Source organism: Gopherus flavomarginatus, chromosome 4, assembly GCF_025201925.1.
Source record: "Gopherus flavomarginatus isolate rGopFla2 chromosome 4, rGopFla2.mat.asm, whole genome shotgun sequence".
Taxonomy (NCBI): domain Eukaryota; kingdom Metazoa; phylum Chordata; order Testudines; family Testudinidae; genus Gopherus; species Gopherus flavomarginatus.
Genome location: NC_066620.1, coordinates 118,062,761 through 118,087,443, shown reverse-complemented (window position 1 = coordinate 118,087,443; position 24,683 = coordinate 118,062,761). Strand labels below are relative to the sequence as shown.

Here is a 24,683-nt window from a genome sequence, read left to right as displayed (position 1 = left end):
GTCGGAAGATTTTTACCCTAGCAACTCCGGTGGGTCGGCAGATCGTCCCGTGGAGTGGCGCCACTATGGCGCCTGATATATACACCTGCTGGCCCATCCGCTCCTCAGTTCCTTCTTACCGCCATGTCGGTCGTTGGAACTGTGGAGCACGGCATAGCTATCTTCCGCGTACCTAGCTTCTCCTTGTTCACTCATTGTATATAGTTATCGTTAGTGTATAGAGTAATTAGTTCATAGTTGTCAATCAGCTATTGTGTATAGTTTAGCGGGTTCGGGCTCCAGCCCTTCCGCGCACCTGACACCCGGGCTCATGCCCAGTTCGCTGGCATTCAAGCCATGCTCGGCCTGTAAAAAGCCGATGCCCACGAGCGATCCCCACGATACCTGCCTAAAGTGCCTGGGGGAATCGCACGTATCTGAGAAGTGCTGCATTTGTAAGGCCTTCAAGCCACGGACTGAGAAGGAGAGAGACCATCGTTTAAAGACTCTCCTTATGGAGGCAGCTCTTAACCCTCCTTCCTCGGCACCGAGTGCCGACACCACTCCTGCACCGGACCGCACCGGCACCGCGAAGACGCCTTGGCACCGGCCTTCCCCGGCGCAGGGTCCCGACCGAAGAACATCGGCTTCCTCTACTCCTGCGAAGCAGGCTCATGCGGACCGCCCGGCACCAACTCCTGCTGCAGCCTCGACACCAGTGATACTGTTGACTCCGGCCCCAAGAGATTCGTCGAGTCCGGTCTTGGAGAGCTCCCCAGTGAGACCTGTGGTCGAGCTGACGGTCCCCTCTATGCCAGAAACATTCTCTTCGGCCAGGGACCTTATTGCTCTGCTCTGCCTCAACCTCCGGCACCGCCGGTGCGGGTTCTTCAGTCTAGAGGCAAGCCTGCAGCCATGAGACCTCCCTCCCTGGAGTTGGTGGGCCGGCACCGATCACCTAGGTCCTGGCACTGCTTCAGGTCCGTGGAAGATCTCGATCGAGGCGCCGCTCGCTGTCCCGGCACCACTCACCACTGCGGTACCGGTCGTACTCGCAGCGCAGATCCACCTCCCGGTGCTCTTGGCACCGCTCCGGTTCTAGTCATCACTACCGGCATCGAGACTTCCCCAGCCGCTCACGCTGTCGGTGTTCCCGATCTCGGTCGACCTCCCGGCACCGAGCTGGTGGCAGGTCCCGGTCACGATCTCGGCACCGTCATGATTCCCGGTACCGGTCTCCGGCACCGAGGAGGTCTCCACCAACGGGGGCGAGGGACCCATACCAGCCTCATTCTGGACCCCCACCCCCCGGCCGTCCCGCCAGCCGTCTGTATCCTCTCAGGCGGATACCCTATATGCCGTGGACACGTACGTACCTGCTACCTTGTTCCACGAACCCCAGCCTCAAGAGCATGGACCGCAGCAGTGGGGGTTCTGGACGCCTTGGGCGTACCATCAAGCCCAAGGCCTTCAGCCAGGTCCCTCACGTTCCAATGTCTCGGAGCACAGGGTTCCTGAGGCCACGATTTCCCGTCCTCCTCCCCCTCCCACGGAGGAAGGATTGTCCCAGCCTCAGAACCCCGAACCCCCTGCGGAGTTGGACGCAGTTCTTCAGGCAGAGCCCTACGCAGACCCGCTCCTCCCAGGTCTCTCCTCTTCATCCTCCCCGGACGAGGCTGTGGCTGGAACATCATCTACCAGCCCGCCTCCGCTTGACCTTAGGGCGCACCAGGACCTTCTCAGGCGTGTTGCACAGAACATGAACCTGCAGGCCAAGGAGGTCTCGGAGATACAAGATCCAGTGGTGGACATATTGTCAGTGGATGCCCCCACTAGGGTTGCCCTTCCGTTTATTACAACCATTCAAGCTAACACCAGTACCATCTGGCAGTCTCCGGCTTCTGTTCCCCCTGCTGCGCGAGGGATGGAACGTAAATACATGGTCCCCTCAAAGGGGTACGAATACTTGTATGTCCACCCTGCCCCTTGTTCCCTTGTCGTCCAATCTGTGAACGAGAGGGAGTGACATGGTCAGCAGGCCCCAGCCCCAAAATCCAAGGAGGCGAGACGCATGGACTACTCTGCGGGGGCCCTCCAGCTCCGCGTCTCCAATCAGCAGGCCCTCCTTAGCCGCTACAGCTATAACACCTGGGCCGCAGCGGACAAATTTAAGGAGCTGCTCCCTCAGGAAGCACGTCAGGAGTTCTCCGCGATCCTCGACGAGGGCAAAAAGGTCGCGAGAACTTCCCTGCAGGCTTCCCTAGATGCCGTCGACTCAGCTGCACGTACTCTGGCGTCTGGCGTTACTATGCACCGTATCTCGTGGTTGCAGGTCTCCGGCCTGCCCCCGGAACTCCAGTATACCATTCAAGACCTCCCATTTGAAGGCCAAGGCCTGTTTTCCAACAAAACTGACCCTAGGCTCCAAAGCCTAAAAGACAATAGGGTCATTATGCGCTCCTTAGGGATGCATACACCCGTAACCCAGCGCAGACCCTTCCGGCCACAGCAACAACACCGGCCTTACCTCCAACCCCAGCAGAGGCAAGACTTTGCCAGACGGCGAGGCAGGAATGGTCGCCGCAGACAATCCGGCAACCAAGGAGGCCAGAACCAGAACCCCTCCAAACCTTCTTCCAGGCCAAAACCTTCCTTTTGAAGGTGCGCCCGAGGGCGTTGTACCAGTTTCATTGATGGATCCGTCCCCCCCTTTTTCCAACCGTCTTTCCCTTTTCCTCCCTGCGTGGTCCCAGCTAACATCGGACCGCTAGGTCTTACGCACTTTGGAACTTGGATACCACCTGCAATTTGTTTCAAACCCTCCCTCCCACCCCCCTTGTCCCTCTTCAGGGACCTCTCTCACGAGCAACTCCTCCTACAGGAGGTGCAAGCGCTCCTTGCCAAAGGAGCCATAGAGGAGGTTCCCGAGCTCAAGCGGGGCAAGGGGTTTTATTCCCGCTACTTTCTAATCCCCAAGGCGAAGGGAGGTCTCAGACCTATTCTCGATCTGAGGGAACTCAACAGATACCTAGTAAAGTTGAAGTTCCGTATGGTATCCCTGGGAACCATTATCCCATCCCTGGATTCTGGAGACTGGTACGCTGCCCTCGACATGCAAGATGCCTACCTCCATATAGCCATCTTCCCACCCCACAGGAGGTTCCTCCGGTTTGTGGTCAACCGGCAACATTTCCAATTCGCGGTCCTCCCGTTCGGCCTATCTACAGCCCCAAGAGTGTTCACCAAGTGTATGGCTGTAGTCGTCGCCCACCTTCGCCGCAGTCGGATACACGTATTCCCATGCCTAGACGACTGGCTTATCCAGGCGCAAGTCCTCGGTCACATCCGCATTGTCAAGAACCTTTTCTTAAGCCTAGGTCTAATGATCAATGTGGAGAAATCGACGCTAATCCCCACACAGAGGATAGAGTTTATCGGCGCCACCCTGGACTCCACTCTTGCCAAAGCCTCTCTGCCTCTGTCTAGGTTCCAAACTATGGCAGCCATCATATGGAGACTGCAAGCAGCACCCCTGACCTCGGTGTGCACCTGCCTTACCCTCCTGGGCCACATGGCGGCCTGCACGTTCGTAACGAACTACGCAAGACTCCGCCTAAGACCCCTCCAGTCCTGGCTCAACGCACAATACCGTCCGGTCAGAGATTCTATCGATATGATTGTCACCATTCCCCAGGACATCTTTGTTGCAGTGGCTGAACGTGTCAAGGGGTTACCCGTCTCCTCGCAGAGGATTTCCTCGTGGGTAACATCCTGCATCCGCGCCTGTTATGACTTGGCGCACGCCCCCCCGGGCCACATGACTGCGCACTCTACCAGGGCTCAAGCCTCATCGGCTGCTTTTCTTGCTCACGTGCCCATTCAGGAAATCTGCCAGGCAGCAACCTGGTCTTCTGTCCATACCTTCGCTTCCCACTACACCCTGGTTCAGCAATCTAGGGATGACGCAGCCTTCAGCTCCGCCGTGTTGCACTCTGCGACATCTCTCTCCGACCCCACCGCCTAGGTAAGGCTTGGGAATCACCTAACTGGAATGGATATGAGCAATCACTCGAAGAAGAAAAGACGGTTACTCACCTTTGTAACTATTGTTCTTCGAGATGTGTTGCTCATATCCATCACACACCCGCCCTCCTTCCCCACTGTCGGAGTAGCTGGCAAGAAGGAACTGAGGAGCGGACGGGCTGGCAGGTGTATATATCAGGCGCCATAGTGGCGCCACTCCAGGGGGCGACCTGCCGACCCACCGGAGTTGCTAGGGTAAAAATCTTCCGACAAACGTGCATGCGCAGTGCGCACACCTAACTGGAATGGATATGAGCAACACATCTCAAAGAACTACAGTTACAAAGGTGAGTAACCGTCTTTTGTTGAAAGGCACCCAAGGTTTATTGATTCAAGATGAGGAATGTGTATGTGCGCCTTTTTCCATTAAAGATGGGAAAATTCATTTGTTGCTGGCACTAATACTCTCTGTTTCTGCTCAGTTAAATCCATGTGCAGCAGTGTGCTGCAGAAGTGCTTGAGGAGTCACTTTTCAGTGATTCAGTTTAAACAAAAAGAAAAGACACTCATTAACACATGCCTCTTGCTCTTTGATATTCTAAGTCACTGAACATACTTAACAAGGAGGATATTTATTGTGTCTCTTCTAAACACCAAATAGTAGAGGTTTGGTCTTTCCTTACATAAAGTTTACAGTTTTATTGCCAAGGAACAGCTTTTGCTTGACTCTTGATCTTGAAATATTACAGTTTCCTAGGGAAATTATTTTTATATGGATGACATAATTTCTCTTAATACTTTTTCATCTGAGAGTCCATTCTTTATGGTCCTTCACCCCCCAACCTCATCCATGCTATCTTGTGCTTATATTTAAAGTAGTCCTCAAAGTACTTTGAAAATATTTGGTTCAGTTAAGCACCCAAAAATTCAGATGCTTAGCAGAATGTACACAAATTTCTCTGAACTGCAAATCTCATAACCCTTTTTGTGTGAAATTTCTAATGCTCCCTGGCATCAGCCGGGTTGGAAACACTGCCAGAACTGTCTTTTACAGTATTTCCACTTCCAGTCCCAGGTGAAGCAAAGAAGAGCAGAGATTAAGAGCCATTAAAGAAAACAAACAGCTATATAATTTAACTTTAACAAAACTTTTTCTGGTCATATGACAATCTGCAGTTTGAGTTGGAGATTTGTTTGAAGGTTTGTGTCAGTTCAGTAGTACTTCTTCTATTATTCAGTTTATCCATTCATATTATTATTATTTATGTGTCTACATAAATAATTTCAAGTGTCTAAATGATATAGGAGCTTAAATCCTGTTTTCAGAAGTGTCTTAGGGCTGGTCTACACTATGGGGGAAAATCGATCTTAGATACGCAACTTCAGCTACATGAATAACATAGCTGAAGTCGAAGTATCTAAGATCGAATTACTCACCGTCCTCACAGCGCGGGATCGATGTCCGCGGCTCCCTCTGTAGATTCTGCAACTCCGTTCGGATTGATGGAGTTATAGAATCAATATAAGCGCGTTCGGGGATTGATATATCGCGTATAGATGAGACGCGATATATCGATCCCCGAGCAATCGATTGCTACCCGCCAATATGGCGGGTAGTGAAGACGTACCCTTAGGCACATAGGAACCTAAGTTGCATGGAAAGTCAATGAGACACAGGCTCTTAAATGCCTAAGTTACTTTTGAGAATGGGACACACACTCCTAAGTCACTTAGACCCCTTTGCAAATGTTATCCCTAAGTTAAAATGAGTCTTTTGGATTTGGTGTTTTAAGAGTACCCCTCTCCTCCCAGTCTATTTGAAAACAGTTGGATTTTCACTAGAACAGTCTAAGCACATACTCACTAAGATTTCAGTAGAAACATACAAAGATTTTAAATGTCAATTATATTAAAGTTGCTTTCTGCTCAGTGGTACAGAAGTTTCACAGACATGTGCTGTATCCTTTCCAAAGTGGGTAACAGATGAGTGTCACCTCAGATTAAAAATAAGCATTTGTTTATATACTATTCATGTAATTTTTTTCCACTGAATAGAAAAGTACAGAAATCATAAAAATGAATAAAATCTTTAGATTTCACATTCATAAAACTGTTTAATGTTGTGCGAACTTGCTGTCACTTGTACATAAAGCAAATCCTAAACAATTTCAGTGAGAAAATTAGGCTTTCTTTGGGTAAAATAGCTTAGCGCATGTTGTACCTTTATCTGACCAAAATAGTTTTATTTGTTTCGATGTTAATATTAAGGTTCCTGTGGTGGAAATAAAGCATACATTAAAGTGGAGGATATTATTGATGGTGTTTTGAGTCATTATTGGAATCTAAATGATCTTTCATTGTTGTAGGGTTGACTCTGTAATCAATGCTGAGATTGAGAGTGACATTGTAAATAACTGGAACTCTTGATCAATGGATTCCAGAAGGTTTCAAATGGCACCTGTAGAATTGCTGCCATCACTGCCAACAACTCAAGCATTCAGACAACTCACTTTGGAATGAAGTAGGTGAGAGGAGCCCCAGTGGAATTTCCATTAAAGCACATGAAAACTCTCATTGTCTTTAATGGGAGCTGGATTGGCCTCAAAATTAACATCCCTTATTCCCACTATACCCCACCATGAGTGCAGTTCTGGCTTGCAAAGAAAAAAAAAAGCATCCCAGCCTGTCTTTCTTGAAAGTAATAAGAATATAAGAATGGCCATACTGGGTCAGACCAAAGGTCCATCTAGCCCAGTATCCTGTCTTCCGACAGTGGCTAATGCCAGGGAATGAAAAGAACAGGTAATCATCAAGTGATCCATCCCCTGTCACCCATTCCCAGCTTCCGACAAACAGAAGCAAGGGACACCATCCCTGCCCATCCTAGCTATTAGCCATTGATGAACCTATCCTTCATGAATTTATCTAGTTCTTTTTTGAACCCTGTTATAGTCTTGGCCTATTGCACAACATCATCTGGCAAGGAGTTCCATAGGTTGACTGCGTTGTGTGAAAAAAATACTTCCTTTTGTTTGTTCTCTCCATGGAAAGAAATGTAGAGCCATAGGAAATAAAGAAATGTAAGTTGCTTTCTCCCACTGTCATACAGGGGAAGTGACTGGGAAAGACTAACTTTGATCCTAAACTCTGGTTTGATAAAGGCTAAAGACAAGAAGCAGCAAAAGTTGTCCAGAGACAGCAACTAATCCTTTATAGGCCTTGACAACTAAGCAGTAAGTTCAGAAAGTAGAGAGAATCACAAAGAACTGAGGCTGCTAGAAACTATGCTGGCACTTATGCTACTCACTCAGCTGAATGTGTCTCTCAGGCCTGGTCCACACTACAGCGTTAAATCGATTTAAACAGCGTTAAATTGATTTAACGCTGTACGTACCCGTCCACACTACAAGGCACTTTAAATAGATTTTAAGGGCTCTTAAAATCGATTTCTGTACTCCTCCCCAACGAGAGGAGTAATCCTAAAATCGATATTACTATATCGATTTAGGGTTAGTGTGGACGGAAATCGAAGTTATTGGTCTCATTCTTTTACTGAGCTACCCAGAGTGCATCGCTCCGGAAATTGATGGTAGCCTAGGACCATGGACGCACACCACCGAATTAAGATGTGACGAACTGGAAAAGTTCTTAATGTTTTCTCTAAGTACTGTGTTGGTGCCTCAGTGTCCCCATGGCAGTTCTTAAGTATCTGGCAGAGCAAAGGGCCAGTGCACCTAAATGTCTGACACTCTGTCTCCCAGCAACTGACGGCCTGGGCCCCTCCTCTGCAAAGGTGCCAGCTGGAGGTGTTGGAGACAAAGGAATCAGGTGACCTCCTGGCCCGGGAAAGGGGCTGAGGAGAGAGAAGGGGCTGGGAGGGGTTGTTAGTCTGAAGCTGGCTGGGGTCAAGGGTGGAGGGCAGACTTGGGGGTCTGGCTCACTGCTCCCCAGAATGGACCCAGCCGAGGGGTCCGGTTCGCTGTATCTACAAGCTCTGTTTTAGACCCTGTTCCTGTCATCAAATAAACCTCTGTGTTACTGGCTGGCTAAGAGTCACGTCTAACTGCAAAGTGGGGGTGCAAAACCCAGTGGCTTCCCCAGGACCCCACTGAGGCGGGCTCGCTGTGGGAAGCACACGGAGGGGCAGAGAATGCTGAATGCTCCAAGAAAAGACCCAAAAGGTAAAAACGTGTAAGCTTCTTGCCCTAAACAAGTCTGCTCCAAGGGAGAGAAGGCTCCCCAAAGTCCTAACTGGCTTGGTGGAAAGCAGTTTCAGAGCATCGCCCGGTGACTTCGTAACAACTGGTGGCAGAGGTGGAATATACTGCACCCCGTAAATGGCGCTGCTTGCAGTAAGTGACTGGGGAGCAGTAAAACAAAGAAGAAATAATGAGGACCAGGTGTGCTGAAGGCTCAAAAAGGAACGGTTTCAGGGGGTAGTTAACCTCTGGAAGTGTGTGACCAGTGAGAAGAACTGTTGAAGTAACGGGGTCCCCCTGAGGACTGCAGCAAGCAGTCTCAGGGGTGGAGGAGCTTGCTGCTTGACCCTGAAAAAAAAAAGATTTTGCAGTAGCAGGGTTCCCCTGGGGATTGCAGGAGCAGTCCCAGGGGTGGAGGAGTCTGCAGCTCAACCCTGGCAAAGAGGTGGTGATCACAAGAAGGGCTGGCACACCAGGGGTTCTTCCTGAAAACCATGGGGGAGCCAACAGCACACAGGCCTGTGAGTCCAAAGCCACTTGGAAACGGTAAAGTAATGGCCTATCACCATCTCCTTAAAAAGGACATTGTAATCCTGTGCACAAAGAGAGGGTTACGCATGGGGACGTTCACCAAGGCACAGTTAATCGTGCAGTTAAAAAAAAACCGCTCTAAGAAGCAAATTCCTGGCCCAAATGGGGCTACAAAAGAATCTAAAAGCAGCTAAAGCATCAGCCAGGCATCCCCGAAAGTCTGGTCCCCAATCAAACTAGGGTCTTCACAATTGGGTTCCCCATCAGAAAATTGAAGACGGATGAAATGGGACCAAAGCCCAAAAGAGCGAAAAAACCGTAAAAGAGAGCAAGAGCCCAAAAAAAAGCTGCAAAAAAAGCAGCAGCAGCATAAACTGGTAATGGTGGAGCAAAAAAACATAGGGGGCTGCCCAGGGGTCAGTGAAAAAACATGCCTGCGGGGGCAAAACCCTGAAACAAAAAAAACTGTGGTGGTTCAGCCCCAAATGCTAAGGGACTGTGGGACCTGGGTAAAGTTCCCTGGGGTAAAGCCCCTCGCCCTGCCTATGGCCCAAATCCCTGTGCAAACCCAAAAGGGGTCAGGCTGGCTGGTAGTTGGGGTTCTCCAAAATATCGGCTCAAAGGCCCTGTTGGGGGGTAACTAACTCCCCATAAAACAAAATCCAGGCCCCACTCCTGTAACGGCCAAGGGTTTAAATTCAAATCCAGGGAACCAATTGGCTAGGACGCGTAAAATCGATTTTATAAAACCAGTTTTATAAAACCGGTTTTAATAATTTCGATTTTATGCTGTAGTGTAGACGTGGCCTCAGGGTATGTCTCCACTAGGGGATTATTCCAATTTTGCATAAACCGGTTTTGTAAAACAGATTGTATAAAGTCGAGTGCACGCGGCCACACTAAGCACATTAATTCGGTGGTGTGCGTCCATGGTCCTAGGCTAGCGTCGATTTCTGGAGCGTTGCACTGTGGGTAGCTATTCCGTAGCTATCCCATAGTTCCTACAGTCTCCCCCGCCCCTTGGACTTCTGAATTGAGATCCCAGTGCCTGATGGGGCAAAAATCATTGTCACTGGTGGTTCTGGGTAAATGTAGTCACTCATTCTTTCCTCTGGGAAAGCAACGGCAGACAATCATTTTGCGCCCTTTTTCCCTGGATTGACCTGGCAGACGCCATAGCACGGCAACCATGGAGCCCGTTCAGCTTTTTTTTACTGTCACCGTATGTCTACCTGATGCCGCTGACAGAGGCGATACTGCAGCGCTACACAGCAGCATTCACTTGCTTTTGCATGATAGCAGAGTTGGTTATCAGTCATTCTGTACCGTCTGCTGCCATTGTAAATTGGCAATGAGATGACGGTTATCTGTCGTTCTGTACTGTCTGCTGCTATCATGGGTACCCCTGGCTGAGGTCGGCCAGGGGTGCAAAGGCAAAAATGGGAATGACTCACTGAGTCAATCCCTCCTTTATGGTATCTAAAAATAGAGTCAGTCCTGCCTAGAATATGGGACAAGTGTACTAGAGAACCAGTGTATCAGAGAGCACAGCTGCTCTGTGTCAGATCCTGCAGAAATGATGAGCTACATGCCATTTTAGGGAGTGTCCCTGCAACAACCCCACCCGTTGCTTCTCTCCTCCCCCAACCTTCCTGGGCTACTGTGGCAGTGTCCCCCCCATTTGTGTCATGACGTTATAAAGAATGCGGGAATAAGAAACAGTGACTTGTTAGTGAGATAAAATGATGGGGAGGCAGCCTCCCGGTGCTATGACAGTCCAGGCAGAACATTAAGCGGTGTGGGAGAGAGGAGCCCAGCATCCTGCTGCTATGATAGTCCAGGCAGTACAGAATCTTTTCTTTACACAGGAAAGGGAGGGGGCTGATGGAGCTCAGCCCCCCAGTTGCTATGATGAGGACAGTTACCAGCCGTTCTGTACCATCTACTGGGAATGACCGAGAATCATTCCTATTTTTACCCACGTGCCCCCTGCCAGCCTCACCTGAGACCAGCCAGGAGCACTCACGGGCTGATGACAAGGACGGCTAGCAGTCCTACTGCACCATCTGCCACCGGGGAGGGGAGAGGAGCGGATACTGCTCTTCACTGCCGCAGCATCACATCTACCAGCAGCATTCAGTAGACATAGGGTGACATTGAAAGAAGTCAAGAAACGATTTATTTCCCTTTTCTTTCACTTGGGGCGGGGAGGGAGTAAATTGTCAAGCTATACCCTGAACCACGCCGGACAATGTGTTTGAACCTACAGGCACTGGGAGCTCAGCCAAGAATATAAATATTTTTTGGAGACTGCTGTGGACTGTGGGATAGCTGGAGTCCTCAGTACCCCCTCCCTCCCTCCATGAGCGTCCATTGGCTTTCTGTTATGCTTGTCACGCAGCACTGTGTAGCCTGGAGATTTTTTTCAAACGCTTTGGCATTTCGTCTTCTGTAACGGAGCTCTGATAGAACAGATTTGTCTCCCCATACAGCAATCAGCTCCAGTATCTCCCGTATGGTCCATGCTGGAGCTCTTTTTGGATTTGGGACTGCATCGCCACCCGTGCTGATCAGAGCTCCACGCTGGGCAAACAGGAAATGAAATTCAAAAGTTCGCAGGGCTTTTCCTGTTTACCTGGCCACTGCATCCGAGTTCAGATTGCTGTCCAGAGCGGTCACAGTGGTGCACTGTGGGATACTGCCCGGAGGCCAATACCATTGATTTGCGGCCACACTAACCCTAATCCGATATAGTAATATCTATTTTAGTGCTACTCCTCTCGTCGGGGAGGAGTACAGAAACTGATTTAAAGAGCGCTTTATATCGATATAAAGGGCCTCGTAGTGTGGACAGGTACAGCGTTAAATCGGTTTAACGCTGCTAAAATCTGTTTAAATGCATAGTGTAGACCAGGCCTCAGTATTCAGCAGCTGGGCAGATTGGGAGTCAGGTCCGGTTTTGCAGTGCTCTGGCTTTTAACAGAGTGCTTGTTTTTTGTTTTGTTTTATTTTGGTAGACTTCCCCTTTAAATGTTACAATAATGAGATGAATTCTATTGCTCTACTGCTTAGAGCATTATCAAAATGTGAGAGCTGTTATGTTAGTAAAGTATCTAGTTTTCTTAAGAAGAACATGTTTTTTAGAGGCTCTGTGGTCACTCTGATGGTTAAAGGTGGTGGTAGTGGAGAAAGCTGGAACCAGGAAAAAAAGCATTTTTATATTCTTATTTAGGGTACATTTCTCAAATGATACATTTGATTGTATTGATTAACAGAATTCAAATGTCCATTTGAGTGAATATTATTGTTTCATGAGGAAGATAAATACAATTTCTAATTGGAAAATGGATAGATTTACAGATATTTAGATTTTTGGGGTTCACTATGTCAAAGCTTTTCCCACATTTGCCTCCAAAATCTGTTCACTGGCACCTTATCTTCTGTGACACTCTCCTCATGATATTTTAACAGGACAAAGAGTCCCACCTTCATCAGTTGTAACTAGTGAAGTCTGTCACATTATGGAGAAACTACCTTGGAATCAAGCATATGCTGCTTTAAGTCCAAGCTCCCCATCTGGTAGGAGCATTTCAGCTGGCAGCAACTTAGATGAGCAGGAGAGAGTTACTGTCATTAGAAGGCAAACTACAGCATGGTACGGAGCTGTTCGGTTCTCTAAATTGATATTAGTTGACTCCTGCTAAGCATCTTCTTTCCCCATGCTGGCATTTTCAATTATAGCTTCTCTGACTGTGAGAGCAGAATGTTTGAAAGTGATGTGACTGTCTCTCTCATGACAAAGTGTTAGCAAGAAATTTACATGGCAGCTTGAGGAGTTTTGAGAGAAATGCTATTCTTAAATGAGTTTCTTTTCCACATCTGAATTGGGCTTTATAGTTTTAAAAATTGCTGACGTGAAGAAAGCTGCTAATTTTATTAAAATATCCACTACTTTAAAAATTCTGATGTGAAAGATTCCTATCTTCTGTCAGAAATGAAAGAGGCACATGATTTAAACTCTTGTAATGGTCTCTGACCACATGCCATAACCGACAAATGACTTCTTACATGGGGTATAGGGAACTGAGTGCATGATGGCTGTCTTCAAAAGCATGAGCTGCTACACCAAGTACTAATCAAAAACCAGCTTAATAGCTATCAATAGTAGTTGGATTTAGTATTTCTTTCAGATGTAAAAGCCATTAGAAAGCAAAACTATTACAAAATGACAAACACTGCAGGTCTAATATTTCATCCAGTGGAGAGATGTGTTGTTCTGCATACCAAGAAAGCAGTATACACTGTTAATGATGATTTTAAAATATGGATAGGAAACTAACTGTGTAGTACAGGAATTGACGTATTAATTTCATTTGGATGGGGATTATATTTGGATTTCTTGATGCACGGGTGATGTTCGGCACAAAAATCTGACTATTAGAATACTATTATTCATCTGAGGACTCCTTACTCTCTCACCCCAGCTACATCCTTCTGCAGCTGGCTCTGAGATCCTCTCTTACTAATATATGCATTTCAATATTACTCATCACCAAAGTATCATCTGGGCTTGGACTAGTCCCTCCTTTTTAATCAGGGTGAGGTGTCTACTCTTCCCATGTCCTCAGAAGTAAAGGTCCTCTGCAAGGCATTCTGCAACAGTGGTAACAGGAAATGTTCTTGCTGCTAATGTCAGCCCTGATTCACTGGCTCCAGGCTGAGTTGCTTCATGAGCTTATGTGTGTTGCTGCTAGCCCAGGGGTGGAAAAACTTTTTGGCCTGAGGGCCACATTGGGGTTCTGAAACTATGGAGGGCCGGGTAGGGAAGGCTGTGCCTCCCCAAACAGCCTGGCCCCTGCCCCCTATCTGCTCCCTCCCACTTCCCGCCCCCTGACTGCCTCCCTCAGAACTCCCGACCCATCCAACACCCCCTGCTCCCTGTCCCCTAACCACCCTTTCCCGGGACCCCTCTCGCCTGCTTCCGGTCCCCTGACTACTCCAACCTCTATCCACACCCCCACCCCCTGACAGCCCCCCCGGGACTCCCACCCCCTATCCAACTGCCCTCTGCTCCTGGTCCCCTGACCACCTCCTCCTGGAACCCCCAGCCCCTAACTGCCCCCGGGATCCTATCCCATTATCCAACTTCCCCTTCTCCCTGTCCCCTGACTGCCCTCCTGACCCCATCCACATCCCTGCTTTCCGACAGGCCCCCTGGGATTCCCCTCCCAACCCTCCCTGTTCCCCATCCCCTGACTGCCCCCCCAGAACCTCCGTCCCATCCAACCGCCCCTTCCTCCCTGACTGCCCCCCAGGAACCCCCGCCCCCTTACCCAAGCTCCTCCCTCCCACCCCCTTACCAGCAGCAGGAGCTTGCAGCCATGACACCTGGCCAGAGCCAGCTGCGCTCCTCACACTGCTCAGCAGAAGCAGCGGAGCAGAGTGCGGCCCATGCGGCAGCATGGCTGTGGTGGAGGGGGGATAGTGAGGGAGGGGCCAGGGCCAGGCAGGACAGTCCCGTGGGCCGTAGTTTGACCATGTCTGTGCTAGAGAAATCCCAAGTTTTCTGATATGGGCAACTTAAATATTGAAACATCCGTTTGTCCTGGTTCATAATCCACCACTGCATCCAGCATTAGTATATGTTTCTTGTAAAATGATCAGCAGTAAAACAGTTAACAATGTTGACATCCCATTTATTATCATTGCATTCCAGAGTTAATGCATTATTGAGATGAATGGGTAGTTCATACCTATCAGAGTTGTTTTAAGTTGCCTGTTTGTAAATTCAGGAAGATGAACTGACTATAAACAATGCTAGTGTTAAGTTTAGGAGGATATTTTTGCAACCATAAGGTTTAAAAATTAATTATGTATGGAAAAAAAACCTCTTAGATTTATCAACACAATTTGTGGAATGAGGTTGATTATGTTCATACATCTTATGCATCTAAATAAGAATATAAACCTTTGTCCAAATTCTGAATGCCACATGTATGTTACAGTTTACCTGATTGATGTATAGAAGAAAAATCAAAGAGAGAGCTATAACAAGAAAGAAACAAGTAAAGAAACATTTTGCCTCAGATTGTTGGTATAACTTTGAGACATTAGCCCTGTTTTTCGGAATGAGGGTTCTGAGATTTTGGGCAATATTCTATATAATTGGTCATTATAATTGGTATTTAATTTGTGATGCTATTCTGAATTACAAAAAAAATGCTATTAGCTGATGGATTAATTTTTGAAATAGACGAGCTGGTGGGAGTAACACACAAGGAAATTCCTGCTTCATTGGCTAACCTTATGCAGGTTAATGATTCACTTCAGCACAATCTGAATGATATTAGTGTAGCGAATTATCCTGGACAGTAGGATACACTTTCCTATATCTTCTGAGCCATTCTTGAGAAGACAGTGCTATAACATATGGAAGTGTGTTTTTCAATGTGTGTTTTGAAGACTTTGCTGCTGAGATAATTAGCAATGAAAATGAGACCCAAGACTCATTTTGTATGTCATCATGAGGCCCATTCTGTCTATAATTTGGGAAAGACTCAGAGGGCTATTTAGAGTATTCCCCTACTAATTATGTTATCGTCACATGAATGAAGTAACTGGAAACAGCTCCATCTATACAGTGGCTGCTGTGCTAATTGGCTACTATATGCGACTATGCAGTTTGGTACTGCTCTGCTCTTTTTTCACATTCAGATTGGCAAACGTTGATTACCAGGTTGTATTCCATAGGAATTGTGTAAAAAGAGAGATGCTCTAAGATTGAACTATTGTGATATTATTTACATGTATCAGCCTACTGATCCGATCAATCAGAAAGATGTATTCCATGAAATACCCTCTGGGAACAAGCTCAGAGTGAACATTTCGCTAAGAATTTTGACTCCAGCTAGTAGAACTGGTTCACTTTTTGTGTCATTGTGAAATAAACATGATGACAATGTGACATAAGTGCAGTAACGCTCAAAAATACTTTAGGTTTTATATGTATTAGAGCACACAGTCGCTGAGTTCCAGTTGGTTGTATTGTGCTAACAGAAGCACCATTGACAAGTCTACCCACACTAAGGTAAGGTTGCACTCACACCAGGAGTACCTTACACTAATTCAGGTGGGATGGCTGTCGTCTTTGACAAAGATGACAGCTACCTGAACTAGAAAACCTCGTTTATCCACTAGCTGAGAGTTCTCTCTCAGTTACCCATCTTGCCACACCCCACTAGTGCCCCACAGTACCCCCCTCAAAATCTTCCTGAGTCCTGGTTTCTTGCCAAGCCTCCCACATTATCCACTGAAAATTCCCTGGCTTTGTGTTTATGGGTACTGTTCAATCATGTTTTGTATGTGTGTGTGTATTTTCAGATGGTGTTGATCAATGGAGTTTATTGACTTACACCAACTGAGGTATCTGACACTGAACATTTACTTATTTAATGGTGCGTATTGTAGCATTGCCAGCCTGCTCAAAAAAAATTGTTTCTCCCTGATCTCCTACTGGTGTGCACTTCCACAACTCTCCCAATGCATGTCTATGTCCAAATGGGACCATTTAGTCCACATTCTTTTGTGGGGTTAAAGAAAAGCAGGAATAAATTAATTTAATTCCCAAATTAGGCTTTTCTATTCTATTGCATGGCCCAGCCTGAAGGAATAATCTTGTTTTATTACAAAGACACCCTCTTTTGGGTCAGCTGATGAATGGAGACATGAACTAGAAAAATGGAATGTGTTTCATAACTCCATGGAATGTAAATAATTTGGCATCATTTCAAAAGCTACTTCTGGAATTCTCAAATCAAAGGCAAGACAGAGACAATGCTCTGGATCAGCTCAAAACTCTAACTAATGTGTGTTTAAAAATGAATCCTTATGTACTACACTAAAGTGTTTTCTTAAGTTAAGAAAAAAATTCCATGAGCTGCAGCATGTCAACTGTTTATTTTCTTTCCCTTTATATTTTCTTTCAAACTTTATTGTACTTTTCTTAACACAAACAAAACCAAAAGATATGTAATCAACTGATAACTCATCCATAATGTGCAATATCTCAATGGAATACAAGAGAAAGGAATTAGGATAAGTCTTCTGCAGTATACACAGGACACTTACTAAAGTATGATTTCAATCTGAAGAATGATTATAAAAATGGCACCTTCATACTCAACAAGTTTGCTTACTTTAGTTGTAAAAGCAACCTTTTACTTTCCTTTATTCCTGTTAGCCCTGCAGAGCCCAACACAACTGAGAGTGTTAAGTGAACACTGGCAGCAGTTTTTGCAGCAATGAGAACATCCGTTTGAGCGATGATGATATTGGAAAGTGACGGTATTCAGCACTAGAAAATACTCCTAGTCCATCTCTGTTTTTCAGTGAATACTGTAGGGTTGTCAGACCAAACAATACACTTCTTATTTGCTATCATGTATTTCAGTGAGATTGCACAGATTTCAGCAGTTCTGCTGTTGTCCTAATATCTGAGCTTCGAGTATAAACTCAAATACTAAAGCATTTGTTAGGAATATTTCACATTGAGATCTCTGGACTGGATGTTTTGAGCCAAAAAAGTTTACATGGCTGGACTAGATAAGACATATTAGTGTAATATGAAATTATTTAGTTCAATGGAGCCATTACCCATGCAAAAAAAAAGTCCAAAATAACTTTCTGAACAAATATATCAGAAATGGTCTCCTAGACAATGCAGTTTTTTCTTAACAATTACAATATGATGTTTGAAAAAAAAAATTATTGAGCACTCCAATTAGATTGTTTCTTTCCCAACAACATAATTTTGTGAGGGGAGAAAATAAAGTTTAGCTATTTTTAAACCATCTTACACCATTTACAGTAAATGACATATGTTAGTGTGATCTGGTGTGGCTGTAATTTATGGCTGCAATCCAATCTGTCAGTAAGTGGGAACAATGAAGAGAGTAAGGGGCATGAAATAGGAGGAGAGTGATTGAACGAGAGCAATGAATAGTGCGGTTAGTCTTTCCTAGCTCAGGGGTTTGTTGGTTTATATGCTGATATACATCCACCAAGAATAGTGTTCATAACCAAGTTCTAATGCCATGAGTGGACACAGTAATACTCACCATCTAAGGCAACCCTCAACAAATCCACTCCCATACACATGTTTTTCAAGTTGAAAAACAGATGGCAAGTGCTGTGACAGTATGGTGCTTGAAATTACTGCAGGAGTTTCTTTTTAAGAGGGCAGAGAAAAGGGAGCTACTCTTGCCTGCCCCTAATCCCATCCCAAAGCTCTGCAAGCATTGTTAATACTTGGGCTTCACAGAGGGCAGAATTCACCTCTTGAAACTGCACTATGGATTTTAACTATTTTGTTCTTGGTATGTGCCTGGAGGGCAGAATGATGGAGTTGAGGTGTAGATCTGATAATTTTTCGTCATATATGTTCTTCAGAGTTACTCTCCCAAATCCAACATTGAAGCTATTAAGCCAGAAATTAGCACAATATTCTCCCTCCGGCCTTCTTCTGTGTGTGCTCACGACATTACTTTATAGAAAGGTGACTCTAACTATTAATTCACTGTGCATTCATCACTTCTAACAGGGACCTATGCTGTCACTCCTCTGCTTCATTGTTAGCGCTCTGGTATCTGTATGTTATTAGGGGAAAAGATGCTGCATCATTAGCAAATGTCGTTCTGGAGCTACAAATGTAACTATTGTTTGTGGCTCGAATCCCAGCAACCAGAATAGCAGAAAAAAACCTTGATAAATCAACTGGAAAGACAGACGAAGCAGACAATAATAAGTGTTGATTACATGCTATTATTCTGTTTATAGTGACATTTCATAAGAACATAAGAATGGCCATACTGGGTCAGACCAAAGGTACAGCCCAGTATCCTGACTACTGACAGTGGCCAATGCCAGGTGCCCAGAGGGAGTGAACCTAATCAAGTGATCTCTCTCCTGCCGTCCATCACCACCCTCTGACAAACAGAGGCTAAGGACACCATTCCTACATTTAAACTCTGTTATAGTCCTAGCCTTCACAACCTCCTCAGGCAAGGAGTTCCACAAGTGTATCATGTATCTCTATCCTATAAGGCTTATTTATGGCAGCTGTACAGAAACCATGTGATGTGGCCAAGAATGTTTTATGGAGAGATTTCATATGACATGATTACCCACTAGTGTCTTAACCACAGAGTTTCACTTAAAAGAGAGAATCATAATCGAGTTTGGGAAATGGGTAACTGTTACAAAAGGAGTGTGTGTGTATGTATGCACAAATGCATGCATATATGCACATATTGATATATAGTAAATTGTACACATGTAAATACCGTATGCAAAGATAAAATTTTGAATATTTCAAATGAAACTGAAGGAGAAGCTTGGCAATTCTCTAGTGAGTTAGATTGACTCTGGAGGGTTATTTTTTACCACACTTCAAAAAGTCTGGGCTGTCACAGTGGAACTTTCTTTCTTGCAGAAATTTTACTGGAGAAGGGATATTTTCACTGTCAAAGAGTTTCACTGCAAGGTGTTGCCTCCTTTCATTTTCAGGGAAAAATTCTCAAATGAGAATTGGCTATATTTAGCTTTTTTACTTTGGCAGAAAACGAATATATAAATACACATTTACGTATATTTTTAATTGGTTCTCCAGGTATTCCAGATTGCTTATGTTATTGTGAAAGCAGCTAATGCCCCTCGACCTGGGAACTGGATTTTGGAGCGTTCACTGGATGGTGTTAACTATCAGCCATGGCAGTATTATGCTGTAACAGACACAGAATGCTTGACACGTTACAACATTCATCCGCGCAGAGGGCCTCCATCCTATGCAAAAGATGATGAAGTTATATGCACTTCATTTTACTCCAAGATCCAACCACTGGAGAATGGAGAGGTAAGATGGGAAATATACTGCAGCAAACATGCCAACAGAAATATTCTTTTGCTTGATTGATAAGTATATGCCTTGTGCAGACAATGTTTTTGTATGGGCTTTATATATGAAGGATGGGGCTCTTTTCCTTATATATGCATCAATAGAGGTTGCCACATACCCCATTAAACAGGGAGAAATGCACACTAATAAACACATGCAGTGTGAGTGAACTGTGTGGACCTTAATCTCTAGTACTTGCAGGCAACTCCTTTGTAGTTAGATAGGCAGCAATTCCAATAAGAAGCAAAGAAAGATACTGGGTGAAACTCCCATTGACTTCAGGGGGGTTATAAATTCACTCGCTGCATTTAAATGTACCACTTACAGCTGTAAGCAGCTTTCCCCTTCCCTTTTCTTATTAAAGTGGCAAGAAATGAATATTTTTCACAGAATAAATTTTCATATTTATTAAACTTACTCACATCCTGATAATTCATAAAAATAAAATGACAGTTGAATATGAAATAGATTTTAGGCAACACATTTTGGTGTACATTAGTCACAGAGTGGGATATTTTTCTATTATTGTACTGACTCTGATTGCTGAGTAATTCCTAACTATCATGCAAAATCTCACTTTTTTTTTTTAAACCAAAACTGCTTTTGAGTTTGTGGAGCTTCTGAACTTTCAGCTTTTCTTCTTTCATACTCCGTGCCTATTTCACCTCAACTATACAACTCACTACATATCCCAGCTAGATTTTTTTTTTAATGAATGGAATGGCATAGCTTCTAGTTATGGGTGACTTTATTGCATTTTTTTTTCAGTAGTTTATGTTTCAAGGCCCATGGATGCCTGACATGCTGCAGTCAGGAATGCTCTCTACACACTTTTCACAGTTCTGGACAATACTCAGAACATGCACATTTCTGAGCTCTCAAAATGCTATCTGTCTAGAGACACAGGGGATTGAACTCAGAAGCCGGAGGTCTGCACGAAAGAATTTGTGTATTTGCAAGCTTATGTTTGTGTAATTACCATGATTATCTGTGCAAATTGGACACTGAAGCATGGAAAAAGGCCATTTCCTAATGCGGTTGCAGAAATAATACATATAAATGTAAGCATGGAAATTACACAATTTCTTGCAAAGAAATTTTCAAAGGGATCTAAATCTGCCCTTCTAGCACGTGCAATCAGATGTGTAATCAGTTGCCCACAAGATACAACTCAAGACAGACACCATTTGTGTTCACTTTTCATGTGAATTAGAGTTTACACATGTGTGCACAGGTGTCATATTTCTAAAATATTTATGAGTAAATCCAGGGAATGAATAGGGGATCTGAAGCATCAATTTTACTAATATAGACATTTCAGACAGTTTAGTTTGATGAGAACATATGTATAGTTAAACCTGATGCCACCAGAACCCTTTCAGCTTCTCAGTTGATTTAAATTAATTCTCTTTCTTTAAGGGCATAATTCTCTTCTGAGACTTGCAGGCAAATCTTAACTCCAATCTTCTGCTGTCCCATGAATGAAACTGTTCAATCAGATCCATGCCTCCTTATGTTCTTAAAGTAGATTAAATTGCTTTCAGTGAGCTATGGGCTCCTAAGTAACAAAGGGCCCCACTTCAGTAAAGCACTTAAGTATGTACTTAACTCTGAACACATGCTTAAGTCTTATTGACTTCAGTGGAATTTAGCACATGCTTAAAGTTAATCACTTGCTTTAGTTCTTTGATGAATTGGGTTCCATGTGTTGTTAGATTGGGATGTTGCATCAAAGCTCATAAAAAACACATATCAGTGATTATGATGCTTAAACAGGGTTCTGATTTTAAGAAAAGGAGACCGGTTTGAACAAGGGATGTATTCAGCATGATGTCCAGCTAAAGCAATTCTTATCCAAAAACTCTAGACCACTCGAGGCATAATTATAAAAATATCCCTCTGGAAGCTTATCTCACACTTTTTAAGTATCCTTCCATGATGCATATCTATATGGAAAGTCAGCTATCTCCAGTGGAGAACATCCAGTGGAGTTTGCACAATCATTGGAAGAGTTTGATTCCATGCAAATTAATAAACATAACCTGTAGCCTATACAAAACTGTTACCATATGTGTAATGTCAATCTTATCTATTTTATTTATTACAGACAGCACTATGAAATAAAGGACAGCCACAGCCAGTTTTTTAATGTTCAGTCAAAATGCACATGGGGTGGGAGAAATGATAAAATAGAAATCCATACAGACTTCATAGCTAGCCATATCTTACATTGCGGAAGATTTGATTGGCCTGGTCTTTCAGCAGAGCTAAATACGTGCATTACTTATTTCACTTTCCAATATAGAACTGTGATCTATATACTAGTTACTGAAACCAAGATTTGCATGCATGACTAGTGATTGTGTGTGTCTTCATATCTTGGTGTCCTGCTTGGGATACCTTGAAGGAGCCTGATTTTCAAACAGTGTGTTCTCATCATCAAGCCTGACCACATGCAGGATGTGTATGGATCTACAAGACATTGCCAAAGTCAGATATATGCTCCGGTATTACACATTTGTTCATAGCAACATTTGAAATTAAAACTGGGCAAATTAGAGGGGGGAAACTCCTGTGTTGGAACCCTTTTAGTGCACAGTATCTACATATATTTTAGTCGATGAGTTTATTGATGATCATATTAATGGAAATGGCAATTTTAATTAAATATTAGATATATTAATTAAAATGCAGATTTGGAATTCATTAACATGGTATTTGCTCCAGAAACAAGTTTGTAAGATATATTCTCAGCCAGTCAGGGAATAGAAACAGTACCACATGACTTGTCTCCAAGCCAGCCTAGCCAACACAGCTGAATTTCATATATCAGATTCTTTACAATCAAGTGCTTGTAAACAATCTACAGGGAAAGAATTATTTACAGAGATGATTCAGTGACTAATTTTTTTAACAAATAAATTTGAGAAAATCAAAACCTGCTCAAGAAAATTTGCTGGATTACTTGATCAGCTCTATTTGAATAGCACCCTGAAAAATGTTGACTTAATTAAATACATCGATACCACTGAAACATTCAAATCCACCACACATTTCTGAAGTCATTGGGACTCATGGATTATAGCAGGGGTCAGCAACCTTTCAGAAGTGGTGTGCTGAATCTTCATTTATTCACTGTAATGTAAGGTTTCGTGTGCCAATAATACATTAACCTTTTTAGAAGGGCTCTTTCTATATGTCTATAATATATAACTAAACTATTGGTGTATGTAAAGTAAATAAGGTTTCAGAATGTTTAAGAAATTTCATTTAAAATTAAATTAAAATGCAGAGCCCCCTGGACTGGTGGCCAGGATACAGGCAATGTGAGTGCCACTGAAAATCAGCTCGTGTGCTGCCTTTGGCACCTGTGCCATAGGTTGCCTACCCCTGGCTTATAGGAAAGGTAAAATGTTAGTCACACTCCACTGCAAAGACTGTGACGTTTTGGTTATTGCATGTTTCTCAAAGAACATCAATACATGAAAGGACCTGCAGTATGGTGAAAGCTTATTTTCAGTATGAAAACATATCTTCCAGTATCTCAGATATTTTCAGATGAGGGTTTCTTTCACATATATATTAGTGGATGGCATGTTCTTTGTTTTTAGAAAGCAGGTTCCTTGATTTAATTTTATTTTGTTTGACATCAGTCGGAGGATATATGAGGAGACTGTGACTGCCATGTTTTGGTGTGGGGAGAGGACCATAAGAACTGGACCATGTTTCTTCTGGTTTCATGACATTTCCACCTTTCCTTGCTGGGATTACTACTTTTGATTTCCTCAGATCATCATTAGTCTGAGAACTAAAAATTAATAGTTACCATAGTGATTTTTTGCTTCATTTCCCTGGCACAGACGTCTATTATTTACATCTAATTTGTTCCTTTTTTACTGCAATGACTTTCTTGTTTTTCTGGACTGTAACCAGTGCCTGGACTTCTGTTTGATGCTATAAGGTAGATATTGATCTCTGGAACATTATCTTAGTACCACTTATTTTTCTGAGGACTGTATAGAGTTTTCATCTATTTTGATGTTCTAAACAGCATGTATAATGTCACATACTGTAAGTTTTATACTTAGGCACATGACGTTCCCCCATGTATCCTGTCAGTCTTCGCTAGATGCTCCTAAGTGCATCTGAAGAAGAATGGGAACTGAGATGCTTCTGCCTCTCACTGTAACTCATTAAATGTTTTTTAGACATTTTCATCAAAAATGACCTTTTCTGCTGGGCTGCAGCTTGATTTGGCATGGGGGCAAAATGGGGAAGTCATCTCTTTTCACCTCCACCTACAGAAACATTCCCTGAGGCACAGACAGATGTTTCAAGCCTATTATAGGAAACAGGCAGAAAATTAGGGGAAAATAAATTGTTTTGCCATTTTCTACATAACCAATTGTCCCTGCAAGCAGAGCTTGCAACTCTAATCTACTGAAAAAGGGCAGAGAGAGCTCTACTCGTGGTCTGTGCCAAAAGCATTCAGAGTCACTGGTGAAGCAATAAGAGGGATAACTCATCATCAGGAGGCTGCATGCTTCCTGATTGGGCTTTCAGCCTTTGGCAACTCCTATAAAAGGGAAGATAGGATTTGAATTTAGATTCCTCCTTTGGCAGTGATGAAGGAATCTAAATCCAAATAGCCATTTGACTACCTGGTTCACTTTACTGTGATCCCATACAAGAGATCTGAAAAACTGCTTTTCAGAAGATATGATTAATATTGATGCACAGCAATTATGTAAACTTGCAAGGAGGAGAAATATCTCTCCCTGTGTGAGTACAGTCTGTCTTCTTGAGCTATTGCTTCAAAGTATCAGTCTGCAGTAAGTTTAATAAAAATGGGAATAGCTGAGAGTACATATAAATTGCAAAAGCTAGTTCAATTTGCAGATTTAAAAGGTGCACAGATTTGTATATGAGGAAGACAGGATCAGGAAATCAGAGCTGGAAATGATTCTGTTGTGAATGGAGAGTGGGCATGTCTTGGATTG

At 44.1% G+C, this 24,683-nt stretch overlaps 1 protein-coding gene across 5 annotated transcripts in view; it reads left to right on the top strand.

Annotated features, from left to right (window-relative positions):
* LAMA2 (laminin subunit alpha 2) overlaps positions 1–24,683 on the top strand; it is a 515,739-nt gene that overhangs the window by 177,939 nt on the left and 313,117 nt on the right. For all 5 annotated transcript variants that reach the window (XM_050949373.1, XM_050949372.1, XM_050949374.1 and 2 more), the window contains exon 4: positions 19,399–19,641. In XM_050949373.1, coding sequence (XP_050805330.1) covers positions 19,399–19,641 — 243 coding nt within the window. The remainder of the gene's footprint in view (positions 1–19,398; positions 19,642–24,683) is intronic.